The 27916-nt window shown below is 43.5% G+C and overlaps 1 protein-coding gene across 1 annotated transcript in view; it reads right to left on the bottom strand.

Moving 5' to 3' along the window:
• The window catches only part of RNF217 (ring finger protein 217), a gene marked incomplete at its 5' end in the record, with an annotated part of 54212 nt that extends 49034 nt beyond the window's left edge, over positions 1–5178 (bottom strand). Inside the window, one exon of the mRNA XM_084283772.1 lies at positions 4489–5178. Coding sequence (XP_084139898.1) covers positions 4489–5178 — 690 coding nt within the window. The remainder of the gene's footprint in view (positions 1–4488) is intronic.
• Between the last annotated feature and the right edge of the window lie 22738 nt (positions 5179–27916).

The raw sequence follows: 27916 nt of genomic DNA, 5'->3' as shown, positions 1-27916 counted from the left end.
AAAAGCAAAACCAGGCACAAATACTCCCTCTGACTCAGATTTACAAGCAGCCAAGAGAGGTTAGGAAGTGAATCACTCATTTAGCAAATCTGTGTGCACACAGCTTCTGGAATAAACCTCGTTTGGTGCAATGTTAAACATAGAGGAAGATGTGAAGTGAAGGAATTGTGAATGCAACACTACACCTGTGGGATCAAACACCCCAGTTCTTCCCCTGCTCCCCAGGTTACAGGCTGTACGCACAAGGACCAGTAGAAGCATACAGCCAGCAGCTGAAGAAGCAGTTCGTTCACCCTTCTGACTCCTGCCTAACTGGGCACATTCCTCAGCACCCAGTAAGATCATCTCTGTGAGCACCACAGTCCTCAAAGAGCACAGCCATCTCCAACACTTGTGCTCGCTCATGTGAGCTAGTAGTGTACCAACACAGAGCAGCTTGGGCTGCATCCATTCCTGGAGGTGGGTCTTCTTGTGACCTCAGCTGGGCTCCGCAGGACCTACGCTTCTACCCCAAACTACAACCCCATTCACGATAACCTACTACACATAGCTATGCCTTCCTTGATTTCCCTGGGTCCAAAATGATACCGTTTATTTATTTATTTATGTGAAAGAATAGTAGGTGGTGTTCTTAGTCAGAACTTAAAAAGCCCTGAGGAGTCTGTGAGTATAAGGCCCAGAGAAAGAATAACTGAACTGAGGCATAGGTAAAATTATGCCACTTACTACAAGTCAGGTTCCAGATCAGCGTGGGAGCTAACTCACCTGATAAGCTTCTACACCAGGCATTAAATCCTTGAAAGGGATTACACAGCAAGGTGCCAGTGATAAGAGAGACTGGATTTGACCTCCAAGGACCTTCCCAAGGCAACACTCCTAAATCAATTGCCCCCATTTTCCCCCACATCTGTAAAACAAGGAGAGAACTCTGCAGTCAAAGCATTTTTATCTAGATAAACTTATTTTCAATAGCACCTAAAGCTTCAGTTGATTTTCTGATCTATAAAGTGCTCTAAGGCTGAAGTTTTGATGCAGTTATACATCTGCACAGAAGACATTACAAGGCATTAACAGGGTTTTTACTTTGCTACTCCATTAAGCGTCATTTCAGAAATCACACTGAAGCCATCATTGAGACTCCAGCTTTCTTCAGGGGTAAAACAAACAGACATTAAAGACAATTTCTTTCAAGTGTTACACTTCTACCAATATACACCACATTTTCAGCATAAAAGACCACTCCCTCTCCAGAGACTTGGAGTCAGTGTCCTCTCAAACAAAGGGCACAGCTTGCTACTTCGCTGACACAGAAAGCAGAACTAAACACACATTCCAGTTTGTTATCTCTCCTTCCACTCTCCTACCATCAGTTTCAGGTACACTCCTACACAAAGTTGACTGTATCCAAATTGAAAATGTTACAGTTTTTGAAAAGTACCAGCTTTCCAGCATGTACTCTTTTCAAACTTTTGTTAAGTTTTCTTCTTAGGAAGGAAATTACTAAATGAAGTGCTAAGTCTCAAAGATGATTTTATTTTTATCCTATACTGTCTTTCCACTCATCTTCCCAGAAATTCCTCTGATATGACAGGCCTTTTCCCTCTCTCCTCAGGATGAGTCACAGAATGGTTTGGGTTGGAAGGGACCTTAAAGCCTACCCAGTTCCAACCCCCTGCCATGGGCAGGGACACCTCCCACCAGACCAGGTTGCCCAAAGCCCCATCCAGCCTGGTCTTGAACACATCTAGGGATGGGACATCCACAGCTCCTCTGGGCAGCCTGTGCCAGGGCCTCACCACGCTCTGAGTGAAGAATTTCTTCCCAATATCTAATCTAAACCTACCCTCCTTTAGTTTAAAGCCATTCCCCTTTGTCTTATCACTACAGTCCCTGACAAAGAGTCCCTCCCCAGCTTTCCTGTAGGCCCCCTTTAGGCACTGGAAGGCCACAATGAGGTCTCCCCAGAGCCTCCTCTTCTCCAGGCTGAACAAACTCCAGCCCCTTGATCATCTTCACAGACCTCCTCTGGACTCATTCTAATACTTCCATGTCCTTCTTGTGCTGGTGGCCCCAGGGCTGAATACAGCACTCCGGGTAGGGTCTCACATAAGCAGAGCAGAGGGGGAAAATCACCTCCCTCGGCCTGCTGGAAGGTCACAGGGTCCTTCCACAGCACGAAGGAAAGATACATCACGTCTTGTTCTTCTCAAAGAAATAACGCTTGTTCTTCTAAAAAAAAAATAAAAAAATAAAAAAGGGAGATATGGTAAAAATACATGGATATTTGAAGGTGTTTGTTTTCCCTTTTCCCCAAACAAATACATCAAGCAACTAAAACTCTATCTGGCCAGAACATAGTGTCTGCAACTGAAGTCTGTGTGTCCACAAAACCATTTCGTGAAACCCCATCTCAAAATCACCTGACTTGCTGCAGACTTCTCTTTCTCTGCATTTGTATCCCTGCTCCATCTTTTACGTGTATCAATATGGCTATCTCCACGTGGACCTTTTAATAGCTTCTGGGATAAATTTTGCAGAGTGCTCAGCAATAGCAGTGGCTTCCTTGAAGAGAGCATCCCTGTATGTACATAAAGCAGCTGGCCAATGCTAAATCCACTTCACAGAATCACACGGAATTTCTAGGCTGGAAGAGACCTCAAGATCATCGAGTCCAACCTCTGACCTAACCCTAACAGTCCCCACTAAACCATATCCCTAAGCTCTACATGCAAGCACTGCAGAGGTGTGACAATGGGGTAATTTCAGCTATGAATAAGAGCAAGGGGTGAATTCTGTTGGAACCACTTCATGGGGTATTGACCTGGCTCCCAAGCCCAGCAGCTGTTCCAGCCACCAAGCCGCTGGATCACCCTCAAAGAGCCCAGACAAAACCAAGCTATACCTTAGTTCTTAGGTACAGCTTCAGCTACCAGATCACATAGATCAGTCGGGTCAATGTAAGCAATCCTCTGTATTGCTTTAGCTCAGAACCAACACTATTTTGGATTTGAGGCTGAATCTTGCTCTGGTACACCTTCTTCCCAGACCTGGTGAGATCCTACCTCCCTTCTTGCTCAAAGGAAACAAGTGGGACAAAAAACGCGTGTTTATGGGTATTTCAATTATTTTAGACAAGTTACACTCTAAAAACATCTCTTCTTCACTGAGCAAAAGAGGGGCCTAGCCAAATGTATTCAGTGTTTACGCCTACACTGTAGACATTCAATTTGATCACAGAATGCTTTGGGTTGGAAGGAGCCCTTAAAGACCATCTAGTCCAGCCCCTCTGCCATGGGCAGGGACATCTTGCACTGGACCAGATTGCTCAAAGCCCCATCTAACCCAACTGTGAATACTTCCAGTGACAGGGAAGTCTCTTGAGGGCAATGCCTGAAGACACTGCCAGGCCATTCCCCCAGATATTTTACTATTTGTTTTAATGAGGAAAAAGCTAACACAGTTCATCATATCAACATGTAGAGCAGGCTGTGTGCAGCTACAGGAGCTGAAGATTAATACCTTCATGTCACACCATTTTGCAATCTCCAAAGTGAGACAATACCCTAACACATGACCTTGGTGGCAAATATGAAGGAGGCACAAACATGTATTGGCAACGTACTCTAAAAACTTTCCAAGTTTCCAGCTCATCACTTGACTACAAACCAAACCAAAGCATTGAGGGCTGCGTGCAGAAGTCTTGTTAAGCTGTTCCTGAATTTCTGTGTTACAGGAGATGTACAAAAGCACGTCCTCAGCTCCTCTCACCCCATCAGTTCCCACGTAAGGCCCTTATGAGTTATCTAAACACGATGAAGGTGTTCCACGAAACCTCGGTGAGTTTCGTGTTAGCTAGGACAAACGCCACCAGCATTACCCAGTGCTGTGCAGGCTTGTCAGCACCCAGCCAGGCACGTGCAGGTCCCAAGCCGTGCGATGTTGCAGCTCAGAGGAGCCTCCATCTATTTATAGTGCTCGACGGAGCTGGAGCTGCCCATCCAGCCCCGAGGCACACCGTCCAGCTGGAGCTCGGACCACCCCGGCACGGCTCCCGGGACCAGCAGGTGTAGAAATACATCCTACCAGCCACCCAGCACGTCCACTCTGCACGTCGCAAGTGTTCCTCCCGAGCTCGTACGATAAGGCGTACGGCACAGGGCTCGCTGTGGTTTGGTTTTTCCCACCCGCCCAACTTCTCCCGTTGCTCTTCGGGTTCAGGGCACGCCTACGCCGGTGGCGGAAACAATGCCCGAGCGCTTTGTGATGCTAAACCAGCTCCTAGGAACACTAGCGAGGCCAGAGGTTAGCTTTAAAGCTGCTGATTTCGCTTTGAAACAGCACTCCGGCTGGCAAACCGGCGGCGAGGCAGCAGGCTGCAAGCAAGCAGCCGCCTGCCCGGCCCGGCCCGGCACAGCCCGGCACAGCCCTCCGTCCCCCGGGGTCCCTGCCCGCCGCCGTACCCCCGGTCCCCCGGGGCTGGGGCCGTACCTGGGAGCTGAGGTACCGCTTGAGGCACTCCTCGCACACCGCCTTCTTGCAGCAGGACAGCGGCTTGACGGGCTTCTCCTCCAGGCACACGCGGCAGCTCAGCACCAGCAGCGGCCCGAAGTCCCCCGCGATCAGCCCGGAGAAGGGCTCGGGCAGCAGGTACAAGTCCATCACCTCCACGCTGCCGCCCGCCGCCAGCGGGTCGCCGCCCGCCGCCACCCCGCGCCGCGACGGGGCCGGGACCGGCACCGGCACCGGGACCGAGACCGGAGCCGGGAGCGGAGCCGGGGCCCGCCCGACGCCGCCGCCGCCCCCGGGGGAGGGCGGCGATGTGCGGCGTGCTGCGGGCCGGTCGTTCTCCACGCAGTACACGGTGCAGTACACGTGCCGACGGGGGGGGCGGCGGCGGCCGCTGCCCCCCTCCGGCCCCGGCCCCTCCTCCGCCGGGGCCGCCGGCTGCTCCGGCCCGGCCGCCGCCTCCTCCTCCTCCTCCTCTTCGTCCCCGCCGGTCCCTCGCCGCTCGGGTGGCGGCGGCGGCGGCTCCCCGCTCTGCCCCGGCCCCGCCGCCTCCCGCAGCGGCGGCTCGTCCGCGCCGGGCTCCCGCGGGCTCCCGGCCGGGCTCGGCGGCTCGGCGGCGGCGGCGGCGGCCGGTGCCGGCGGGGCGCTCAGCGAGCTCTGCTGCTCCCCCATCGCCGCCCGCCGCCGCCGCCGCTCCTTCCCATCCAGCCGCCTCTCGGCGCCGCTTCTGCTTCCGGGTCCCGAGCCCCGCCGCTACGAGCCCCGGCCGCCCGCGGGCACCGGCTGCCGCCGCCGCCGCCGCCCGGCCTCCTCCCCTCGGGGCTGCGGAGGGAGCGGCGGGGGCCGCCCGCCTCGCTCAGCGCCGCCCCCGCGGGCTCGGCCGCAGCCCGGGCCCCATGCCGCGGGGCGCAGGCGGGCAGCCGCCCCCGGAGCCCCGCAGCCGCGGGGCAGCGCGCACCCACCGCACCCGCACCCGGCCCGGCCCCACCGACCCCGGCCCGCCCCCGCCCCGCGTCCCCGCCCCGCTGTGACGCGCCCTCGGCGGCCCGGCCCTCCATTGAGCCGTAAACACCGCGGGAGGTGCCCCGGCAGCGGGACCGGGACCAGGACGAGGAGGAGGAGGAGGAGGAGAGGTGTTGGCCGCGCTGCCCAGCGCCCTGCCAGCTGGGCGAAGCAGCAGCCGCCCGTCGGGGCAGACGGCTCCGTGCCCACAGCGGCTGCTTGGGGCCGGCTGTCACCCAGGTGTTGTCAAAGCAGGGGGGCAGCTTTATGGCCTTTATAAGCAATTTTCTCGCCAAGCTGTTGGGTTTATGAGTGCTTTATCATGCTTGGACACAGTTGTGTGGAGCTGAGCCCAGTTCCTTGAGAGATGGCTTTTCTCCCCGTGGCACGCAGCCAAGCCCAGCTCAGCAGGGAGCCCCACCTCTGAGCTCCGCAACCAGGTACCAGCGGCAGCTGGCAGGGCGCGAGGGGGCCTCTGTTTTGAGGAACTCTGCCCACCACCCTCCAGCAGAGCCCGGATCATTTAGTCCTTGCAAATGCAGCAAAGTTGGTTTTTCCTCTGTTAAGCCCATTGGCAGGTCTGGTGTGAACAGATACGCTTGCTGGCTGTCCTCTTACTCATGCCTGATTTTTAAATCCTGCAGGTGAGATCCAGGGCAGGCACTTGCAGTTACAGAGAAGCAAAGAAGTTGTGGCTATCACATCAGTGAAGTCAACTTTTCCCAATCTGTAAAATTCTGCATAGTATTGCCTGGCTTCCTTCCTTATTTTTCTCCTTCCTTATTTTTCCTCAGTTCTTTCTCTCCCTCCCTCCCCTCCATTCTTTCCTTAAATTGAAGAACAAAACCTTGGATAAAACTTCTGTGAAAGAAAGTACTGGTCTATAAGAAGCTGCAGAGCTGATTACTGCACACAGTCACGAGGCAGTTCTATAGAGAACGCAGAAACTTGGAGAGTTTCAGCAGTACGGCAGGGCTAGAACAGGCTGCGCTGTCTGCACCAGCTCTGTGTGCGTATACACATATATATATGAAAAAGGAGGGCTCAATTTCCCAAGATTTCAGTTCTCAAGTCTTTGTGGAGATTACTTCTGCTAAAAATAATTAACGTTTTTAGGATGAGTAATTAACATTCATCCTTCTGGGCTTATGCTGATGACCTCCGATGAAATCTGAAGGGTAGCACTCCCATGTAAGTAACAGGCAGTGTGGTACTGAGTCATTGGGTGTAGAACTTAGACTTCTTTTTTTTTAGAATTTCTTTTATCTTGATATATTAATATATATATATAACATTTAACATTTTTCCTACTACTGCAAATGTATTCTGGGTATTGTGGGAAATATTTTTAAATGCTGATATTCATTTTGAAAAATAAATAAAAATTCAGGCTCTCATGTTTGCCCCTCAACACTCACAGTTCTCATTATTCTGTACACTCCACATTCACTGTATTGTCTTGGGTTCTCCTTAATACATCCAGTGCAAGCCACTTACACTCTGGACATGGTCCTGTTTTCAAAAGTTATAAAACAGTTTGCCAGCTTGACGGGTTTCATCAAAAAAAAAAAATAAAAAAAATATAACCTTCTGAGACAAAAGCTTTTGTCAACAGCACAGCTGTAATGGCAAAAGTTTTCTGGGACCTCCTGGAGAGAACAGAACTCCTTAAGACTGTCCTTCACCTACTGTTCCGAGTTTGGATGGGTTACATAGGCCCAATTTGTTAGGTGATGAAGAAGATGTAGTCATATAACTCACCTAGAAAAATCCTCCTAGCATCTGAATTGTAGTACATGGAAGAAAGTGTCCTTGATAGTACTTGACTTTAATAGTTATGAAATATTTTTCTGCAGCTAGAAGAAAAATACAGAATTATTTTCATGGGCTTCTGTTCATCTTCTGAGGTGAAAGAGTCAGGGATGTTCTACAGAAGGTATATAGGTTAGAAAAGTGCATGCACTAGAATCATTTCTTATGCATATCCTAATTAAATGGTGAAGAATAAATTTACCTGGTTTCATTGTTGCAGAATGTATTTAGAAAACAGCCTGTGCCATTATTTTTGTCAAGCACTATGGAAACAACCTTCAAAATATAACTATGTGTCTTGAAACTAACTCCAGAAATTCCAATAAATGCCCCTTGCATATATATTCATTAGAAACCTTTAGGAGGAGAATATAGTCATTGTCACATCACTGGAGTTATCAGACAAGCATACTGATATGCTGAAGCTTCATCAAGCAGGGAAAGCATTGCCCAAATGAATCACACCTTTTGGACCTCATATCTGCTTACCTCAAATCTGGTTACTATCGTCATCCGGGCAAGAGAGGTGAAATGCTTTTCTGAAATTTATAGATCTTTCCAAACAAATCTTTGACAGTGTCTCAGGCCATCTTTTACAGGGTACCTACAACCTCTATTCATCCTCCTTAGCCCTTCTCTTGTGTTGGAATGATGTTTTCTGCACACATCTTCAAAATCCTTCTTTTAACCAGTGACATTGTTTTCTTCCTAGTTCTCTGTCTGCAGCACTGTTTTTTAATATCTTTCCTATCACGTTTCTCTTCCTAAAAATACCACAAAGCTCTGTGTTTAGCCTAAAGCTCTGTAGAAGACTCATTACCGGGTTTCTGTTCTTGATCTTGCTGAATCCAATTTCACACTGAGACTCATCAGCAGCTGTTGAAAACTACTTCCTCCTTCTCACCCAGATCTTTTATTCCTCCTCTACTTTCTTGCCATATTATCATCCCCGATGTCATCCGGGTTCATCACTTGGGGATCACTTTTATCTTCTCCAAATGCAAAGAACCATTCAAGTGAAGCAAGGCACTTAGCAAAATTTTTGTGGAGCAGAAGGATGTATTTCCAGGTTCTTGAGGTTAAAGCTGAGAGGTTGCACTGGGAACCTCATGGGAACAGACTGCTTCCCTGGGTGGTCTCGTTCATTCTTAGTCCCAGAGTCATGTCTAAGTCAAGCTGTGTTCTGTGTATCCAACAGTCACCGATTTTCTTCTTAACAATCCAAAGAGCAGACAATGCCTGTATCATTTATCAACATTTATCCTGAAAGAAATACCTTGGTGCACAACCTGGATGTGATGCAGCCTTTCTGAGGAAGCTGAAGTTATTTACTACCGTCAGCAGCAATACAGGCATGAGAGCATTCCAAACTGCATCAGCATTTTTAGGCTCTCCCAAGGAAAGAAACCTTCATTACTGCATTATTTTTATTAATATGCCTTTGAAGTTATTTTTGAAGCAATAGCTCTCCACAGAATTGCCTGACAACAGCACAGTAAACTGTGTTGAAGGGCAAATACATTTCATAGGTATTATTGTTTTAATTAACAATGCAGAACAACACACAAATAGGATGTTTTGTTAAATACTTAGCAGGTACATTTTCAAAAATACCACGAGTAATTCTCTGATGTGCAAATTGCTATCTTTTCATTCTTAGCTTCAGGCCTGAAAAGAAGTTGAACATTTGTTAAAACAATTGTCCATCCCTATTACATGATTATCAAATTATGCTTTTATCATTTCGTACTTGATTTTTTTTCAATGTTTTCAATAATTTAAAGGGATTTCAGAAAATAATTGAATTAAGTAATTAACCTGATCAGGCAGTGGGCACACACAGAGCTATTCAAAGCAGCTCTTTTAAATTACGCTGCTCCGCTTCTGAAAGCCAAATTCCACAGCGACTTTGAAGACTTCCTTGTGCTTGTCTGTAATTCAACAAAGCCTGCCGTTATCAGCAGAGGCTCCCATTACATGCTGCGTGACCGGGCTGGGACTTATCACCTCTGCAGAGCACGGCCGGCACAGCTGGAGCTGCTGGGTGCATGCTGCAGTGTGAGCTGGGGCCTCCTCTCTAATCGCAGCTGGGTGGCCGGCTGGCCCCGTGGCCTTGGACAAGATACTCTTCTATCTCTGTTTCCCCTTTTACCCTTTGCCTGTCTCAGTTATTTAGACTGTCAGCTGTGTGTGACAGAGAGTGCGTGCAGCTGGGGCACCACTTGGGCCAGTGCATCCCTGGTCTGCAGTGCAGGCTGTAGGTATTGCCATGACACCTCCAGCAGCATGCTCTCTTTGCGTAAGAACACAGGAATATAAGTATTTTCCTCAGTCAGATAACATTTATGTGTGCAGATTTCCAGTAGGATTTTTCCTAGTGTGCCAGAGCAAATATTTGGTAGGACGTGTGACAATTCTGCCACGTAAAGAAAAGGCAAAGTAAAATCTGGTTCACTAGCAGGAGAAAATGCTGCACTTCCTTTCCACAGACTTATTTTTATTACTGTCACGAGAAGTAACGTCTGCTTACTCTCCATTAGTCTTTCTGCAGAGTAAGATGATACCTTTTTTATACCATCACTTGTCAAAATAAAGTCTCATTTTTAAGTCTTTGATGCTAATTTTCAAGGTGAGTAGGACCATCTCCTGTGTTTTCAGCCTGTAAAGTCTAGCCTCACTGCAGAGGTGCCACACTCAGAAAGTCTTCACAGATGGATGGAAAAAAGGTGGCTGAATTGCGATCCTGCAAAATTAAAGCAGTGGTATATTGATTACTCTATATGTGGTATTGATTATTCTATAGATAGTTTGCCTATGGTGAACTGCAGTGGGAAATAAGAAGCATCAAAAGTCAGAACCGGTAGCTCATTGCCTTGACCAAAGCTTAACAGCTTACTTGCTGCAGTACACATCCAGTATGAGAGCGAACATGTACACGGTGTCAGGTGGCCTGTCCTTTCCAAAGGGCTGCAAAGACACAGCAATCAACAGAGAATCCATTTAGTGAATTCCTTGAAAGATAATTTCCCTTCCCTTCCCTTCCCTTCCCTTCCCTTCCCTTCCCTTCCCTTCCCTTCCCTTCCCTTCCCTTCCCTTCCCTTCCCTTCCCTTCCCTTCCCTTCCCTTCCCTTCCCTTCCCTTCCCTTCCCTTCCCTTCCCTTCCCTTCCCTTCCCTTCCCTTCCCTTCCCTTCCCTTCCCTTCCCTTCCCTTCCCTTCCCTTCCCTTCCCTTCCCTTCCCTTCCCTTCCCTTCCCTTCCCTTCCCTTCCCTTCCCTCCCCTCCCCTCCCCTCCCCTCCCCTCCCCTCCCCTTCCCTGTTTCTTTGAATGGGACATTATTTGTCCCCCACTGTAATTAAGCTGAAAGCTGATTTTTAAAGACTTCACTACCTACACTGAAGAAAAAAAAAAAAAAAAAAAAAAGTGTTGATAAATGTCATGCATTTTGCCTTAGGAATTACTGTATACCACTGAAAACATCCATATGCTTGTATACATGCCAATGTCTGAGCACAACATCACGTGTCTTTGTGTGTGTAGTACTCAGCGACCTTGAAAGAACTGTTCATAAAAGCATTCTCCAATCTTCTTATCGAATGTCTTGTTTTAGAACAGACACAAATATAATAATATTAAAAAGTGCAGGGCAGCTAGGGCAATCTATAGGCTGCAATAGAAAGATGTTTTTACAAAATAACAAAGTTTGGCCAGGAACTTGATAAATGTAGGTGAGAAATGATTTGCATTCTCCCTACAGAAATTGTTTTCTTAGTAGCCGTTTTAGGAGCAACATTAATATGTCTTACCCTAACAACAAGGTTAGTTGCTTGGTTTGCACAATAAGTCCTGGATGGAGTTATAAAAAGAAAAGAGCAGGAGATGTTGAAACAGTCCCTGGGGTAATGAAAGGGCATCAATAAACCTGTTATCCTAGCAAAGCATAAATGGGGGAAAAAATGTAACACTTGAAGATACTCTCCGGGCAGAAAGCAGAGCTCTGAGACTCTCAGTGGAATTTGAATCTGCTGGCAAGCCCAGGTTGCGGTGAAAGCCCTGCAGTTTGTTTAGTGGATCTGGTACTGCTTATCAGCAACATCAAAACATCTCAAAAATGCCAACCTGTCACAGCAGCTTTCCCAAGAAATCACTCATGTGCCTGTCTGCTGGGAAGCCAACAAGCATTGCCAGTTGAGAGAGGTTCTTGCTACACAAATCTCTGTTCATGAGGACAAGCACTGAGGCTCACTTGACATAGTTTCAGAGCACAGGATAAGAAGAATTGGTATAACTTTAAACCTCAGACAAACTTGGATCAGACTCATGGAGAAAATTCTCACCAGCCTATGCTTCAGTCCCTTGTTTCCAAAGTTTGCCTTTTTCATTAACAGAGAGATTTTATTTAAAAAAAAAAAAAAAAAAAAAAAAAGTAAATATAATTACAGTGACTATCAGATCAGGAGACGTCTGATGTCTGACTACTTATGATTGCTTGATTTAGTGTGACCTCACCTCCCTCTTGCAGTGACTCAATCTGCTCATAAGACTGACCATAAACATAAAGAGAAGTGAGCAACTGTGGGAGATCAACCAATAACTGCATTGCAATCAGATTTGTCTTTAAAGTTTTTATCACCTACAAAATTTTCACATCTGGAAAGGTCTAATGAGAGAAGGCTACTGGTTCAGCCATACATATGTGAAACAGCTGTAGGCTTTCTTGAGGCTGCCAATACTAATGAAGTGCATTTATTGAGTACTTCTAATTTTGCTGTGAAAATATTTATCTGTGGTTCCTTCAGAACACAAATATAAAGTATTTTCAAGAAGAATCACAGCACTTTCTTCAGATAGACCACTAAGGAAGCCTATATGCCTCTTCCAGGATATATATATATATATATATATATATATACATACATACATATATACACACAATTTTATTCTTTCCTGGGAGTTATACTGATGCAGTTCCTAGAGTGAATGTTGAATTCTTACATACTGAAGCAGTATTTTCCTATCTGGGAATAAACCACACCAAATTAAGCCTGTAAACTGGCAAAACTGCATTCATATGGAGCTACAGGACTTACAGGTTTGCAGTACAGCTGTTGCCTCACTTCCACATTTCTTAGGCTGCTGAAAATGAATGCTCTGAACTTTCAGTACACAGACTGAAAAGATGACCTAGGCACATAGTCATACCACCTGAACTCTCCTTGGTTGTATGATATGGTGTGCAGTAATGCCAAAGCTAGACTATTAATCTAAGCTATTATTCAGTGTGGAATTGAAATACTTGAAGCAGAGAGAACACAGCTAAGATTATGACACTAAACTTGCTGTTATATGAAGTACCTCTTTTCCCATTTTTTATTTATTTATTTTTTTTGGTGGGGGGTGTATACACAGAGAGAAATATTTGAAAACTTGGGTAGAAATATTTTTCCTTTCATATCTGAAGATGCTAAAAAGATTTCAGCTCATCAAGTTGTTCTAGGTACATTTTAAAATCTTTATTCCCTTCATTAAGAACCACTTAGAAATTGAATGTGAAGAATAGATTATTATTTTTTTCCACATATTTCTTATGATTAATATAAAAAGTATGTGTGACAGAAAAGGATAACAGAGCAATAGCACCATTTCCCCTGTAATCTTTATCCCTTTCCTGACTAAGTGCTATCTGCTAATACAAATCCCCAAGATCCTGACCTCTCTCTCTCTCTTTTCTTTTTTTTTCTTTGCCTTCCTTCCCTACAAGCACTGTGGAGGAAATGATTCCTGTCACGTAGCCAAAGGGGGCATATTTACATGGCTCCACACGATGTGACAAGGAAATCCTGTTGCAGAGGATTTGGGAGGAAAACAAGTAGGTTGCCTGCTCTGCCACTCTTTTTTGGAGCTCCTGCCTCCGCTCCTTAACAGGTTTACTTCCTGAATCACCACTTCTGGGACTTTATCAGAACAGATCTCTTTGTTTCTGAGTTTTCCTCCTCCATTTCTGAAAGTGGAGGTTTCCAGGACATGATTCTGCCTCCTGCTATCTTGCCTTATATTAAGTGATTGTGTTGTTGTCTGCTATGGATTTTTTGCTTTCCAGATTTTGCTTGTAGCACTCAAATTCCTCCACTGGCCATCATTAAGCTCGTAAGGACACACTGTAAGTTCTTTAACTCTGTTCTCTTCCAGGGTGGGGGAAAAAGCCTTCACTGCAGACAGGAGGGTATTATAATTTCAAATCCTAAAGCATTCAAATAGCTTTGTCTATAGTCGAGAGAAAACATAGAAAAGTTCAGCAGTCATTTTTAAGTGAGTTTATTGCGTATATAGTATTATGGTTAATAGTTTTCAGATTATATTATAAACAATATACAAAAACACAGTATGAGAGCTTTACCTCATCTACCAAGACAATACCGACATGGTGGAGTTCCCTTCTCACCAGCTCCAAGATCTGTAAACAAAACCATCCATGGAAAGCCTCAGTTGACTAGGAAGGAAACCTTTAGCAAAGGCAGAACCCTGTGTAAAACCAACAAGAAACTTGTGGGGAAAAGAAAAACAAAAAGCAGTTATGTTGAATGCTCATGATAGCAAAAGCTACACAAGCACTTTTAAGAAAGCACAGTGCTTGTTACTGTCATTCTGCTTTTTCAGTCTGGGAGTATGTTTCTTCAATGGGGAATTACTCCTTCAGCTGACAGCCAGCTCTATGTTTAGAGCTGGATCTGATCAGAGACCACACAATTAAAAACAAAAGCACTTCTCCATTGTACATTAGTTTTGATGCACAGCACTGTACCGTAATATTTTCAAGCTTTCAGAGCATTTAAGTCTAGAACTCGCTTCATGCCTCAGAATCAGTTCTGCTTTGGTACAATGAACAATAGCCTATTTTAAAAACTCTTCACTCCCAGAGGGGAGTTCAGAGTTTAGCTAAACTGCAAGTTTTTATGATTTATTACAAACTTTTAATTCTATATATATGTTACGGTCTGTGTCTCCCATTTGCACAGTCTTTTAGAAGGACATAGAAGGGACAAAACAGACCTCCAGTGATTAAATAAATTTACCATGGTCAAATGCTGCTGCTGCATCCTTCCTTTTACCAGCCTCAGGATATGGAGAGGCAGATCCAATTCCCATACTGGCATTTCCAGCATGGTTGTAATTTATAAATTTTAAGAACTAATGGTCAAACTCTTGTTATACTAAATAGATTGTACAAGAACTATTTATTTATCTATTTATTTATTTATTTATTTATTTATTTATTTATTTATTTATTTATTTATTTTTCTTCTGTGTTTTTCTTCTTTCCAGTTAGACCACAGTTCATTGAATGCCAAAAATGCTTACGACCTGTTTAAAGACGTTTGGGCGGAAAACCTGACATCTGGTGTTTAACGTAAGAACTGCTAGAAGGATACTGTTAGGGAATGACTGACGAATTTCTGAGGTGTAAAGGTGAACAACCCTATGGAATAGAAACTTGTAGAATATGATAAACTTTTCAAGAGAAAAAGCAATTTTTCTCCTTAAAACTATCAAAACCTTTTCTGTTTCCAAGTTAGGAAGAGCCAAAAAGCTAATGATCTCCGTAATGCATCTCTTTTCCCTTCTCCTCCTTGGAGTGTGGAATGTAAAAAGAAGTAGAAGTGGAGTATAAGGGCATAGAAGGCAAGAAATAGTAAGTGTTATTTTATTGAAAAACACTGAAACACTCAATAAATTTAAACTTTCTGTTTCAAGTTGTTGTTTTTTCAATAGACCTTCTGTATTTCAGAAAGTGAATAAAGCTTAGTGGACAAGGAGGAAAAAAAAAAAAAAAAAAAAAAAAAGGAAACTGCAGTTCTAGTCCTGTCTTACTGTCTTACAATTTTAAAGGAAAAAAAATGCCCACCATAATTATGGAACGTCAAGTTGTCTAAAATTATATATATATATATTTTTTTTTCTCACAGTTAATTTTCCACAAGTATGTCTGAAAAGGCTAGACTTGAAAAAGAAGTCAGCAATATGAAAAGGACCTATAAATACAGGACCTTGCCTATCAGATCTGTGATTCTGGGTGATCTCGGAATGCCTCTGGGACGTGGGACCAGGACTCTACAACTGCCCACCACCGGGCACTGGTCAAGCGGCCACCTGCCCCATGGGGGGCCCTCACCTTGTACTGCCATGCCATGGGACAGCAGCATCTGTGCTGACCCTGCCCTGGTGGATGTGACCACAGGAGGATACCGCACCTACATGTAGTGGGATGAGAGGTGGTAGCACACACTGCTGAAGTTTTAAAGCTACATGGGTTTTCTTTTATAGGTTTGCACTGTTAAGCTATGAAAAATACAATTTCAACATACTTGACTGCTACTTTATGAGACCATCAATTTTTAAGAGAGTTTTATGAAGTCTTGATCCAGGCAAACATAGTTATTAGATAACTTCTATCTAGTTTTAACAAGAAAATAAAAACTACAAATAAGGTAATAAAATTGGTGGTAATAAAAACCCTTGAAGATTTTGTGTCTGTGAGGAGATTTAGGTTCAGTTTTGACTGACAGAAAGAGAGTGAAGTGTGGGTTTCTAATATGAATCACTGTCCCTTGCTCGTCATAAAATTTAATTTTCAAGTAGTTTAGCCTCGGATTGCTAGAAATAATTTCTGGCCATACTTTAGATAATGTTGATGAGACGGCTGTAGATTTACAGGTTGTTAAAGAATTCTTATTCACAAAATTATGTACTTACCTTTAATCACATATTTAATTCTCCTCGAAGCTAATGGGGTTTAAAAATGTTCTTCAGTCTTTTTGCTTTCAGTGGAACTTTGACAGAAAGACTCTTCAGCTGTAAATTTGCTTGAAAGCTTGAATTTGCTTGAATTTGCTTAACTGCGGGCTGTCACATCTCTTCCACATTACCCCAATTTGTAGGATCAGCCTCTATGTCAATCCCCCCTGGTAGGCTCCAGCTGCCCAGGTGCTGGTTGAAGCTCTACTTTTTGCTTTACTTTGTAATGGGACAGATACTATATGCACCATAGTGGATGGTGCGTGAGCCTTGCTGGTAAATCAGTCACTGTATCACCTTGCTCATGTTGCACTGGCAACAAGTACTACATCTTGTTTTTCCTGCTGCAGATAAAACAAATGATTTTTTCCCCATTTTTTTTTTTCCTACAGATTTGGCCAGAAAGGGTGGTTTCCATTGTTATTTTTCTGCTAGAAATGCATTTTACAAAGTATTAGTTGGGATCTGATAGATGATTTCCAGGCATTTGTCTTTATCATTCCCTTGGCCCTGTTGTGTTTTCTGCTTTGTAGGGCATTTTCAATTTCTTCTGTTCAGCCCTCAAACACCCTCAGAAACATGCAAGTGTATAAAACCTTAATATTTCTTTTTAGCAGATTTTTTTCAAGAATCACAATGATGACTATTGTTTACTATTTTATTTAAAGGGGTATCTGCATACAGGGACAAAAAATCCAACCCATTCTGTACAACTAGCCAAATGACATTCCAGGAGCATTAACGTCACTGGGGGTCCCTAGTGGCTGAAACTTCAAAATGTTTGGCATTTCTCTGTTTTATTTAGTGACAGAAAATGTGGAACCTGAAGGAGACTAGGCCTCTTTCTCAAAATAATTTGGAAAAGACATAACAGTGAGCAGTTTGATTTTTTTTTTCTCTTTTGTGAAGAGAAAATTTGTGAAATTCAGTAGTTGTACCTACACTTATGTGTGGTGATAGGTAGGTGTCCTTGAGCTAGCAAACAAGAATAATCGAGTCTGTACTGAAGATACCTGAGTATGTGTTAACCATATGGTCAAGAAGGAGAGTCATACATAGCCAAGGATAATGATAAATAGATTTTATCTACTTCAATGTGGAGTGATAAAGAAATAATTTCTTTATAGCTACTCATCAAACAGTCACATTTACATAATCTTTTATTTACCAAATAACCTGTTATCCTGGTTTCAGCTATCTTTTAACTCATCACTACCGCACTAGAAGGAAAGAACATAGCTTAATTTTTTCTTTGCTATTAGGTAGAAAGGTCCTAATTTGCTTTCTTTCAGTCTGGAAGCTAAAAACATAACATTATCAATTCTTAATTGTTAAATTGCCTAAACATTGAAAAACAAACAAACAAACAAACAAACAAACAAAAAAAACCCACAAAATATAGCTATACCTTATCTTAAGTCACTAAAAGAGTCCAAGAGCAAGTTATTCCATGTTTAACTCTGTAACAGACTCATACAGAGATCAATCTGACACTAAGTCCATTTCCCAAGATAGTTTTTCTTAGTTTTGTTTTGTTTTGTTTTTAAGAAGAAAATAAAATGCTTTTGCAACTCAAAATTTTGTCAAGACTTTGCATGTAATTGTTCTGAATGAATCCCAAATTGTTTATGAGAGTAGGTAAATATCATTGTGCATGTTCCATGTCTATTCAGGCACAATCTTTATGCTGCATTAAATGTCCTGCTGGACTCACAGTGCTGTTTTTCCTAAGAGACACCCTCTCACCCTGGTTCACAAAGGTCCTATTAGTACAGAGAAATACGAGTCTGCACCACGGTCAGTCTGTAACTGCATGTGCCACCTACAGAAATGTCTCTGCACCTCTGCTGATACTGTCCTTTCCTTGTCACTGCCAGGAGGCATCTGGCATCCCTGGGAGCTCATTCTTCATGAGTTTTCCTCAGGACCTGTCTGTACTTTCATGTGGTGAGTGGTGCTTTGTAAATGTGGCTGCCCCCTTGAAAGCCCAGGAGTCAGAGACCTGCAGGGTCCTTTTGTTATTGCCAGGGGAGTCCACCCAGAGCTGATCAGTGCCAGAAAGACAACCCTGAACACTTTCCTTGGGTTTAAACATGCTTTGACTGTGGGATGGCTGGGTTGTGAGCTCAAGCCCTCTCCTTAGGCTTGCAGGTCAGGAGACAAATGCTGCACGCTATTTCTGGCAAAAAACCTCTGCTGTTGCTATTCAGTTCCCAAAATAACTTTGTTCTTTTCTCCCACAGAGGCTGAGGTGAAGAAAATGTCCCCACAATGCACAGAAGAGTCTCCTTGCAGGCTGTGTGCCCTAGGGCAGTGCAGGAGCACAGTACTTTTTAGAAAAGCCTGTTTGTGTAGCCCAAATGAGGTCATTTAACAAGAAAATAGAGCAGACCTTAGGTTTAGCAAAAAAATGGGCAATGCCTGCAGAAACCTTCCCAGGTCTGGCCCTCTGAAGAAGCCTCCCTCTCTGGCCTTGCTCACATCCAGGGAGTCCTAGCCTTCACTCCTGCTGGTCAGAGCTGCCAGAGGGCTGCCAAGGAAGCCAGGTTGTGTCCCCCCTCCTGAAGGACCCACGTGATCTTCTCCCCTCGCCTAGCAGATACCCTAAATCCTCAGTTACACAGACCATTTAGGCGGAGGCAGTCCCTGAGACATCCCAGGGCTTGAGCTCTTCTCCTTGTTTCAGAAGTGCATAAAGCCAAAAAAAGAAAGGCTGGTCCAAAACCTGCCTCCAGAAATTTCCTATATTACCTAATTCTTCTCTGTCCTTGCTCTCCAGAGCAAGACTGGTTGCTTGAGAGAGCTCCCACACTGCTGGGAATGCCAGCAGAAAGGTTACACTCAGAAGACTTCACAGTGACTAGGACACTTGCCAAAGGACAGCTGAGGAAGATAAGGGTAGTGAGAATGAGAAAGATGAAGTATGGGATAGTGGCACTTGCCACTGATGGCAGTGGAGTGTATCAGTGTAGTAGGTAAAATAAGTAATATTCTCGACCCAGGTACAAAGCATGGATGTTAGCCTTGTCTGTATTTTTATGTCTGGTATGGGAGCAGAGCTGGTATCTCTCTAAGGCTCGAATAAGCTCCAATGATTTCCATTTTCTTTTGGACTGGGGGTGGGAAGGAAAACAGGGGGCTGTTCTGGAACAAAACTGGAGTCAGACTTGTGGGATTGTCTAGATGCACGCCATGCAGTATTGTCTAGAGCTTTTCCAGCTTCACTGAAGCAGGCAGCCAGGAAGGTTTTGCTCAGCTAATAATCACCAGTAATGGATAAGAGCTCAGGACAGAGAAGGGAGGGGAGATGCTGTACATTTGGGGCAAGGAATGGGGAAGCACTGCCATTGTAAGTGCACTACCCAGGCAAGTTTCTGCTGCAGTGGTGTGGAGAAAGCACGTTTTGGTTTGGCCATAGCCTGCTAAGAAGAGCATGTTGGGCTCTACCCTGATGAGAATGACACCTCCTCACAGATTTTCTCGTGCTGCTGCACATGGGGAAAAAAGTGGGAATCTCTTCTGTTGTGCAGAGCATATGAAGAGGCTCAGCACATCAGTGAGTGGCAGCAGTGCTGAGGTGCAGACCCATGCCAGGCTGTGGTGCTTTGTGTGTCCTTTGGTGGACTTGAGCTTCTGCCAATCCATAGGTCTCTTATTGGCTCCAGGTGGCTAGATGCAGTAGGAACTTGCAGAAGTTGTCCTTGAAAACAGTAGGAGAGACAAACCAAGCAATAACAAACCTCGGCATCTCACCTTGCTCTTGTACTTGCATATCTGCTTGCGTACTCTTTGTCATTGTCTACCTTAACTGCCATATAAATTCTGGTTTAGCAGCAGACCAAGCATCTAAAATACAGTAACTACATAGCTACCATAGAAGAGGGGTGGGGAGATGGGAGGTGTTTGTTTAAGAGTAGGAAATTAAATTGGAAGAAATGGTCAGTCCTTGGGCAAGAGGACTTTATCAAAGAAGTTCATGAACATTCAGGGACCCATATTGTTCAACATATTCTTAGACAATAATATTTCATTCACTGGCAAAGACAGATTGTGGATGGCCCTAAGTTTAGGCCATACGTTTAGGGAAGTGAGGCTAATTGTAGGATGCAGAAAGTCTTCACAAGACTGATTCAGCTGGAGGCAAAATGGCAGAGGAAATTCAGTGTTTGTACACATAAAGTAAGGAAGCAGTTCTTTCCATTGTGAGGTGTGGGTCTAATTCCTCACCCAAAGAAAGAATAGACATTAAAAGGGAAGCTGCAACACATTTATTGAGGAGATAATAAATGAATATAAGCTATATCTGGTGCTGAAAGGTCCCGAGCTAGAAGTAATTGAAGGCTGGAAGAGTATTAGGGGCATGCATTGCACATACTTTTCCTGTTCTTACTCTTCCCTGAGCAATCATTTATGGCTGCTTCTGGCAGGAGCATAATGGGCTAGATGGACACAGCAAACATTATACAGAATAAACCATGAATAAGGATAGCATGGTGCTTACTGTTCGTTCTTTTCTTCCTGCCTTCCTTTCCTGCTGTCCTTAGCACAAAGATTGTGTGAAAATGCTGAAGGTTAAACAGACATTTAAATTTTTCAGCAGCTGCTCTTTGGAGGAGGGAGGAAAGCAAATCCTGCACAATCACTGAATATAGGTATTTCCAAAAGGAAACTTTTGCTGTCCTGTGAAGCTCCACTGGCATCCATTTGATGCAGACACAGACAATAGGGAACGACAGGGTTACATTCAGTGAAAGACAAAATGTGACCCTGGCAGAGAACAAATCGGCCCCTGTTAGTGGAATGATTTAGGGTGTTATTCAGTACAAATGGCAACATCATAATTATGATAGTCTAAGGATATAGATGCAATTTTTGAAGAAGAAATAATACCTTTTGTTAGGCTGACTGATACAGTAGCAAAGCCTAGTAGGCGAGACTGGAGCAGAGGCATGGTGTCCTGGGACACACAAGCCCTTCCTCAGGGCTCAGACAGAAGCCTCTGTTCAGGGCACACAGACCCCTCTTCACTCAAATCAGGGACTTCTTTCTGAGGCAGGAAGAAGGGCTTCTGTGCCTGAAAGCTTGCTTGTTTTCTGCAACTCTGTCAGCTGGTGTAATACAGGACATCATGTCTCACTTATCTTGCTTGTATCTGCTAGGGATCACACAGATGAGGTGCCAGGAGACTGTCTGCAAGAGATTTCAGCACAGTTTTTGTATACCATGAGGCTGCTTAAATTTGTCTGCAAATATTTTTTTGTACACAGTTTACATTGGGACTTTATGACTGGGACTTTATAAAAATAAAGAATAGGGAACATCATTTTGCAAGCCGAGGAATGTAGACAAAGAGGAATGAAGACATTCATTCACCATGACATAGAATCATAGAATCATAGAATCATAGAATATCCTGAGTTGGAAGGGACCCTTAAGGATCATCAAGTCCAACTCTTGACACCGCACAGGTCTACCCAAAAGTTCAGACCATGTGACTAAGTGCACAGTCCAATCTCTTCTTAAATTCAGCCAGGCTCGGTGCAGTGACCACTTCCCTGGGGAGCCTGTTCCAGTGTGCAACCACCTTCTCTGTGAAGAACCCAAAGAAAAGCAGGTCACAGCTCCAACATCCTCTGTTATGTCCAGGACAAAATACTAATAAAAGATGTATATCTTTGACTGTCTTGTGTTGTGTTTGATTGTTTTAATCACTTACCCTCTTTGATCACTTACCCTCTCCCAAACCACAGATTTACAGAGCTATCCTCACAGTTGTCACTCTGGCAGGGTGACAGCTTTGATTGCCTGCTTTTCTGTTTTCTACCGAATCTCTTTGATGTGGATCCCCCACATCATTTGTGAGCTATCTAATAAATCACCAGCTGTGTAAAAGCTGGGTGTAGTTCCTCCTCCCACTGTATTTTTTAAATGAAAATAGCCATAACATCTGATTTAGTCGAGCCTTTGTGGACATAGCTCATCTTATCTCATAGTACTGCTTTGAAAGGAAAATAAGAGCCAAAATTTATCTAGGTTACCAAAAGAATATGTAGGGAATTTTTCAGTTTAAAAAGTATGATTTAGCCATGACCAGGGGATGAATTTCATTAACATTATTCACCTAAAAAGGAGGCATCTGGTCTGGTCCTGACTTTTTCTCAGGCGATGGAGAAAATACCATGCATCAGGAAGGCAAGTCATCCTTTCTCATCTAAATCCCTGTTCAGGGATGGGGTCAGAGGAACTCACTTTTCTTCACTGTTTCACATCTTTTTCTCTCAGAGCAGGTCCAGGGCTACGTTTCTATGCATAGAATTTTGGTAATGCTAAATATTGATTATTCAGATGGTCTCACAGTTATGCATGGAGGTTTATAAGTCTGCGCACACTGAAAGATATAACAGTCATGTCACAGCTTCTCGACACCATAAAAGAAAAAGTGATAAAATCTGCAATAATACAATTCCATAGGGTATGTTTACTATAAAAAAAAGGCATTAAAATTTCAGTCTTTTCTGATTTTAAAGTCAAAATGTCTGTGATTCCAAACATATCATAAATACTAGAAAAAGAGGTCTGTAATGTGTGGTTTATTATACCAGCATCAGAGGCACCTGAAGCATGATGCCAAGTTTGCATTAGAGTCTCTAAGTTGGGCACAGCCTCCAAGTGCTCAGTTTTGGAAAAGAGACTGTGTCTGAATAAAACAAATTACACACATGAAGCAAAAATCAGAACATATATTGAAGTTTTGGAGGACAGTCCATATTACTCATAAAGCCATGATAAGTACTACTGGTAAATGTTGCTGGGAGCTTTCTTTTACTAGCTCCTTTTAACTTGAGGGTGCATCTGTAATGGATCCCTGTGTTTAAAACTGCTGAAGCCATCTTCTTGGTTCAGCTTTCAGAATATCTTTTAGAAAGATATCTCACGGTGCAATGTAAGGGGTTTAAGACACTGTAATCACTTTGGAGTTGGTCTTGCTAAAATTACAAGGGGGATGCAACCATTATTGCTACAGTATTTGCAAATTAAGTTTCAAAAAAAGGTTGCTGAGGAGAGGAAATCTGTAGCAGACCCTGTGCACACAGCAAAGCGACAAGAACAGACATATCAAGGTAGAAAAGTTATTTTTCTTCTTCATCTCTAAACTCCATTTCTGTACTAGATGGATGTAAAATTATCCTGATTGCTCTCAAATTCCCATCTTTCAAGCCGACCTATCTCAGCGACTCCAGAAGCCTGTTTTCCACTTGGCTGCCCATTTTGCACTCAGCAACGCTTATGTCACACTGATCTGTAATCCTAGAAGGTGTTAATGTCACACGAAGCAGTCAAGAATCTTTGTAAGATATATTTCTGTAGCTGGAACATACGGGTAAGCCTAAGAGCATTCATTGATCTTAAAGTCCATATGTCTTGGCTACATATAGCACAAAACTATTTAGAAACCTTTTTAAAACATGGCTAACATTAAGGCTCAAGCTATTTTCTCATCATTTGTATCATCCTTCAGGCCATCATCGTGTGTTCAGCTTCGCTAAGATGCCTTTAGTGAAAAATCAATCTGGTCCTACAGCTCCCTCTCCTGTGCATTTATCATAAGTGCAAGAAATTCAGCAATTTGGTCAGCTCTATAACATGTTTATTGCGTAGTTATGTAGGGACTTTAAATGTTTGATCATTATTTCACGTTTGAACATATAGCTAGCAGTGAATTTGTAGTAATTACACCTCAGTGTGTTAGGGGAGTGCTATTAAAGTGAGCAGCTAAAAAGGAAACAGAAGCAGCTTTTAAAAGGTTGTGAAGATGCAGATCAGCACCTGCTGGGTTATTCAAAAAATGCCAGTGCAGGCTAAGTATCTAATTTTCAGAGGGAGTTTATTAGAACCTGCTCATGTTTATTTGTCTTTCCTACTAAATGCCAGCCTTCATCCTGCGGCTTCTAAGCATCTCTGAAAGTCTGCTGGGGAACACCTGCATACCTAGACTCCAGTGGAAGCATTAAACAAGTTGAGAGCAGCATTTCATTTTTCAATGTCACTCCAAGGTCAAGCAGAACTTGTCTGGTAGAACCAGAGATTGAACTGGGGATTTAATCAGGAAGCTATCATTCCTTGGGTAGAAGCTGAAAATAATTTTATAGTTACATTTACTGCGATGATGGCTCTCCCTCAAAAGCTACCTCTTCCAGGGACTCTGACCTCTCTATGTATTGACAATTCAGTCAATACTGTCACTGCAGCTCCCTTTATTTAGACAGTGCAACAGGCATCAGGACAGTGACATATGTCTGGTCAGCCAGTAACCGACAGAGCCTTCTGTTCTCTGGCTGAAGTTTCTCTTCTGTACCAAATACATCCCACACTGCATTACAAATTCTCCCATTACATGCATAGGTTGCTTATGTGTTTGACAGACAGAGATATGCAATACAACCATTGCTGTGCACTGTCGGGTCTGAAGCTGTCCTGCCTTGCAAACAACTACTAGAAACAGGTAATATCTATAACACAATATGCAGCGACTGCTGGGGTCAACTGAGCTATCTTAACTATTATCTTAGCATCACCAGCGTTGCTTAGCACTGTTCTGTATTTTTCAACCTAAAAGAGACTCCAGCCAGACTGATAGATTCCTAACCAGTGGTCACTTATGCTCCTTGTGATACAGTTAAGTTCAGGTGTCCCACAGAAACACCCGCCTTTTTGATAGAAAGATTAGGAAAGAGAGAAAGTGAATAAGAATGAATGAAGTAATGTATTATGGCTTGAAGAAGACAATGTCAGAGGTTAGTATTTGGTGGTTCTGCAAGTCTGGTTGTGTTTGTCTCATGACAGCTAACCAGAAGAGAAAGACACAGACACTGATTGCCCAGCAGGAAGCAACAGAGCTTCAGTCCTGGTCAGAACCACACAAGCTCTGTGGTGGAGGACTGTATGGTATCCTTTTCCATAGTGGCTGGTAGACTTAGGATAACATTCAGTTCACTTTCCCATGAGACCACCCTGCCCCTTCCTGCAGCTGCCAACTTCATTCGCTATGTGCCATTGACGCTATGCAACAGCAGATTTATAAGGACATAGCTACACTTCACTGTGCAGCCCGACTCTCCCTCAGAGGTCTGTCCCTTATACTGAGCTCCTCAGAAAGCAAAAAGAGTGGAGGAACAAATACTGAAAATAGGGGTGAAACAATATCTGTTCTCTATTCTTATATCCCACAAAAGCCTGGCAGAAGGAACAACTGCAGAGAAAAATTCAGTACAGTTACTATAGCCCAAAATGTAAAGAAGATCCTTCATTCTGAGAACATGGCGTATCCAATCTGGTAAGTAAGGAAAACCCACAAGGAGATGCAATGCAATGACCGCAGATGAAATATTCAAATTATTTGGCTAAAAAGAAACAGTCCCTGCAGAACTTGTGTGATTGTGTTGTCTTAAAATTTGACCAAGTTTGCAGGAATTTGTCACATGAATTATCAGAGATAGTGTGCTGAGACCAGTCCTCACCTGAGATCTTAACATTATTATAGTGTCTCAAAAAACAGTTTTAAAGACAATTTTAATACCAATAAACTTTTTTTTTTTTTTTTTTTTTTAATGAAAGTTCTTTCTCTGGAAACATAAATGAAACTTTACCCAGGTGGAAAGCTTAAACAGGAAGTTTCTTAATGCTTTAAGCAGATGAAATAAGATCTCTGTCATAGGGATATTTGGGTACATCTAGTTACACCAATATCACCAGCTCTGCTTATTTGGCTTCACAAACCAGTGAACTGTATCAACAGAGGTGCACCCATGTACTCATCTACTGACAAAGACAGAGCATTTGTACCTATTGATCAAGCAGACAGATAAGTTTTACAGAGCATTTTCTTCAGAATAGAGTATTTTGTAGATATATCTATTGCAGTCTAAAACAAGATTGTCTCTTGGACATCAAGTTATACTTTTTGCATTTCAGATAATCTTGCCTTTCTGAACTACCCCTGAGCATAACATTGTAGAGGAAGCAGTCACTCTGGTGAGAAAAAAAGGAAACAGAAGCATTGAACTTCACTATTGGTGGTAGAACCACTGTTGCAGATTCAGAGTTTAAATTAGAGGATCCATCTGCACTCCCATATGTTTTTTTTTTTTTTTTTTTTCTATATGCTTTTTTTTTTTTTTTTTCTTGCAATATACAGTTTACAGAGGTTTGCTGTCATGATTTTTCTTCATGTTTCCTGTTGCTGCCATAGGACAGTACCATTCTGCAAGGGCCTGCAGCAGTGGACATGATAACCAAGAACAGACATTCCTGTTTTTAGCATGGGAAGTCCTGACCTACACGCTACTGGGGCACAGGACATGCCGACAGCGAGCCCACCACTAGTTCTCATGGATTTATATCAAAACCTGCACAGTGACATTTCAGTTTAAGAAAGCGTCAAGGTAGAGAGAAGCCTTGCTGTGGCCATGAAGAAGTAGTGTTTTACTGCCTGTTGTCGGTTACTGGTTTATCACCACTGCTGTTGCCCCATGGCCTTACGTGTCAGTGAGGACAAATGGTGGTCAGCGCTCAGACAGCTAATTCGATGCTAACAGCCAGTGCTGGCAGCAAGGAGGAAACTGCTGCGACCTGGAAGCTCCCAAGGCCCTTGTCAGCTCTGCTGCTAACAGCAACAGCCAAAATGTTCCCAAACTCAGCTTTGCTGGGAAGCTACAGGAGTGTGCTGAGGTCTGCTGTGGCAGGACAGCCAGCTGTGGGACTGCCAGGTAGGGTGTCCTCCTGCTGCTCCCTCCCAGGCCCCAGCCTTCTCCCACACCACACAGTTTTTTTTCAGTATTTGCTTAGAGTCAGAAATATTTGGCAGAACTTGGATTAGGTCAATAAGTTTTAAACAAAAAACTAGACATGAGCTCATGGTCCTGGGCAACCTGCTCTAGGTGGCCCTGCTTGAGCAGGGGACTGGACCAGATGACCTTCAGAGGTCCCTTCCAACCTAAGTGATTCTGTGACTCTGTGAACTCTTAAGTTTTCTGCAATGGAGTTTTTCATTTTCTACCTCATCCATCATTCTCAAGAATCCCCCAAACTCAGTGCTCCTCTATATGCCTGCCCAAGTGAAATAACCTGATACACTTTTGCCTTAGAAATAAAAAAAAAAAAAAAAAAAAAAAAAAAGAGGTAGCAAAATGGTGCAGCTTTTGGTCTTCTACCTGAAACAACATAAGACCCTTTTCCCAGAAACATCTGGCCCAGGTTGTGGAGTGGTAGTGTGCCAGTGAGAACAGCCTGAATGTCTGAAGTTATTCTGCTTTCCATGAAATAATAAGCACTTCACTGGAATCAGGAGACAAAGAGAGCATTGTTCTGACTAAATAGTTAGGTTAACCCCATGGTTTCCATTCTTGGTTCCAAGGGCTTCTCACTGGTTTTACACTGTGTGAGATGCAGGCACAAATTACATGAACAGAGAGCGCTCAGAGGAGAGATCGGAACCCAGGGATTTCTGTCAGCACCAGTCCCTGTGAGATTTCTTCTGATTTTCCTTCCCCTTCTCTCCCAGTGTTTTCTTTTTCTATGTTATGACTGAAGGAAGAAAAATAGTGAAAGCACTAGATTTTTTGGGGGGATGGAGAAGTTCAATTACCATTTTTAAAAATCACTGCTTGGGAGAAAAGCCAAAACAAAAATCATTCTAGCATTTAAAACTTTCTGACCAATTGGACTAGTAATTCATGTATATAAAGAAAATATCTCTATACTTTATAACTTATTGATATCATGGTATTCATTAGCAGAGAAAAAAGC

The sequence above is a fragment of the Netta rufina genome (genome assembly GCF_964035555.1).
Source record: "Netta rufina genome assembly, chromosome: 3".
NCBI classification, from domain to species: Eukaryota; Metazoa; Chordata; class Aves; order Anseriformes; family Anatidae; genus Netta; species Netta rufina.
This window is presented reverse-complemented; position numbering and strand designations above follow the sequence as displayed.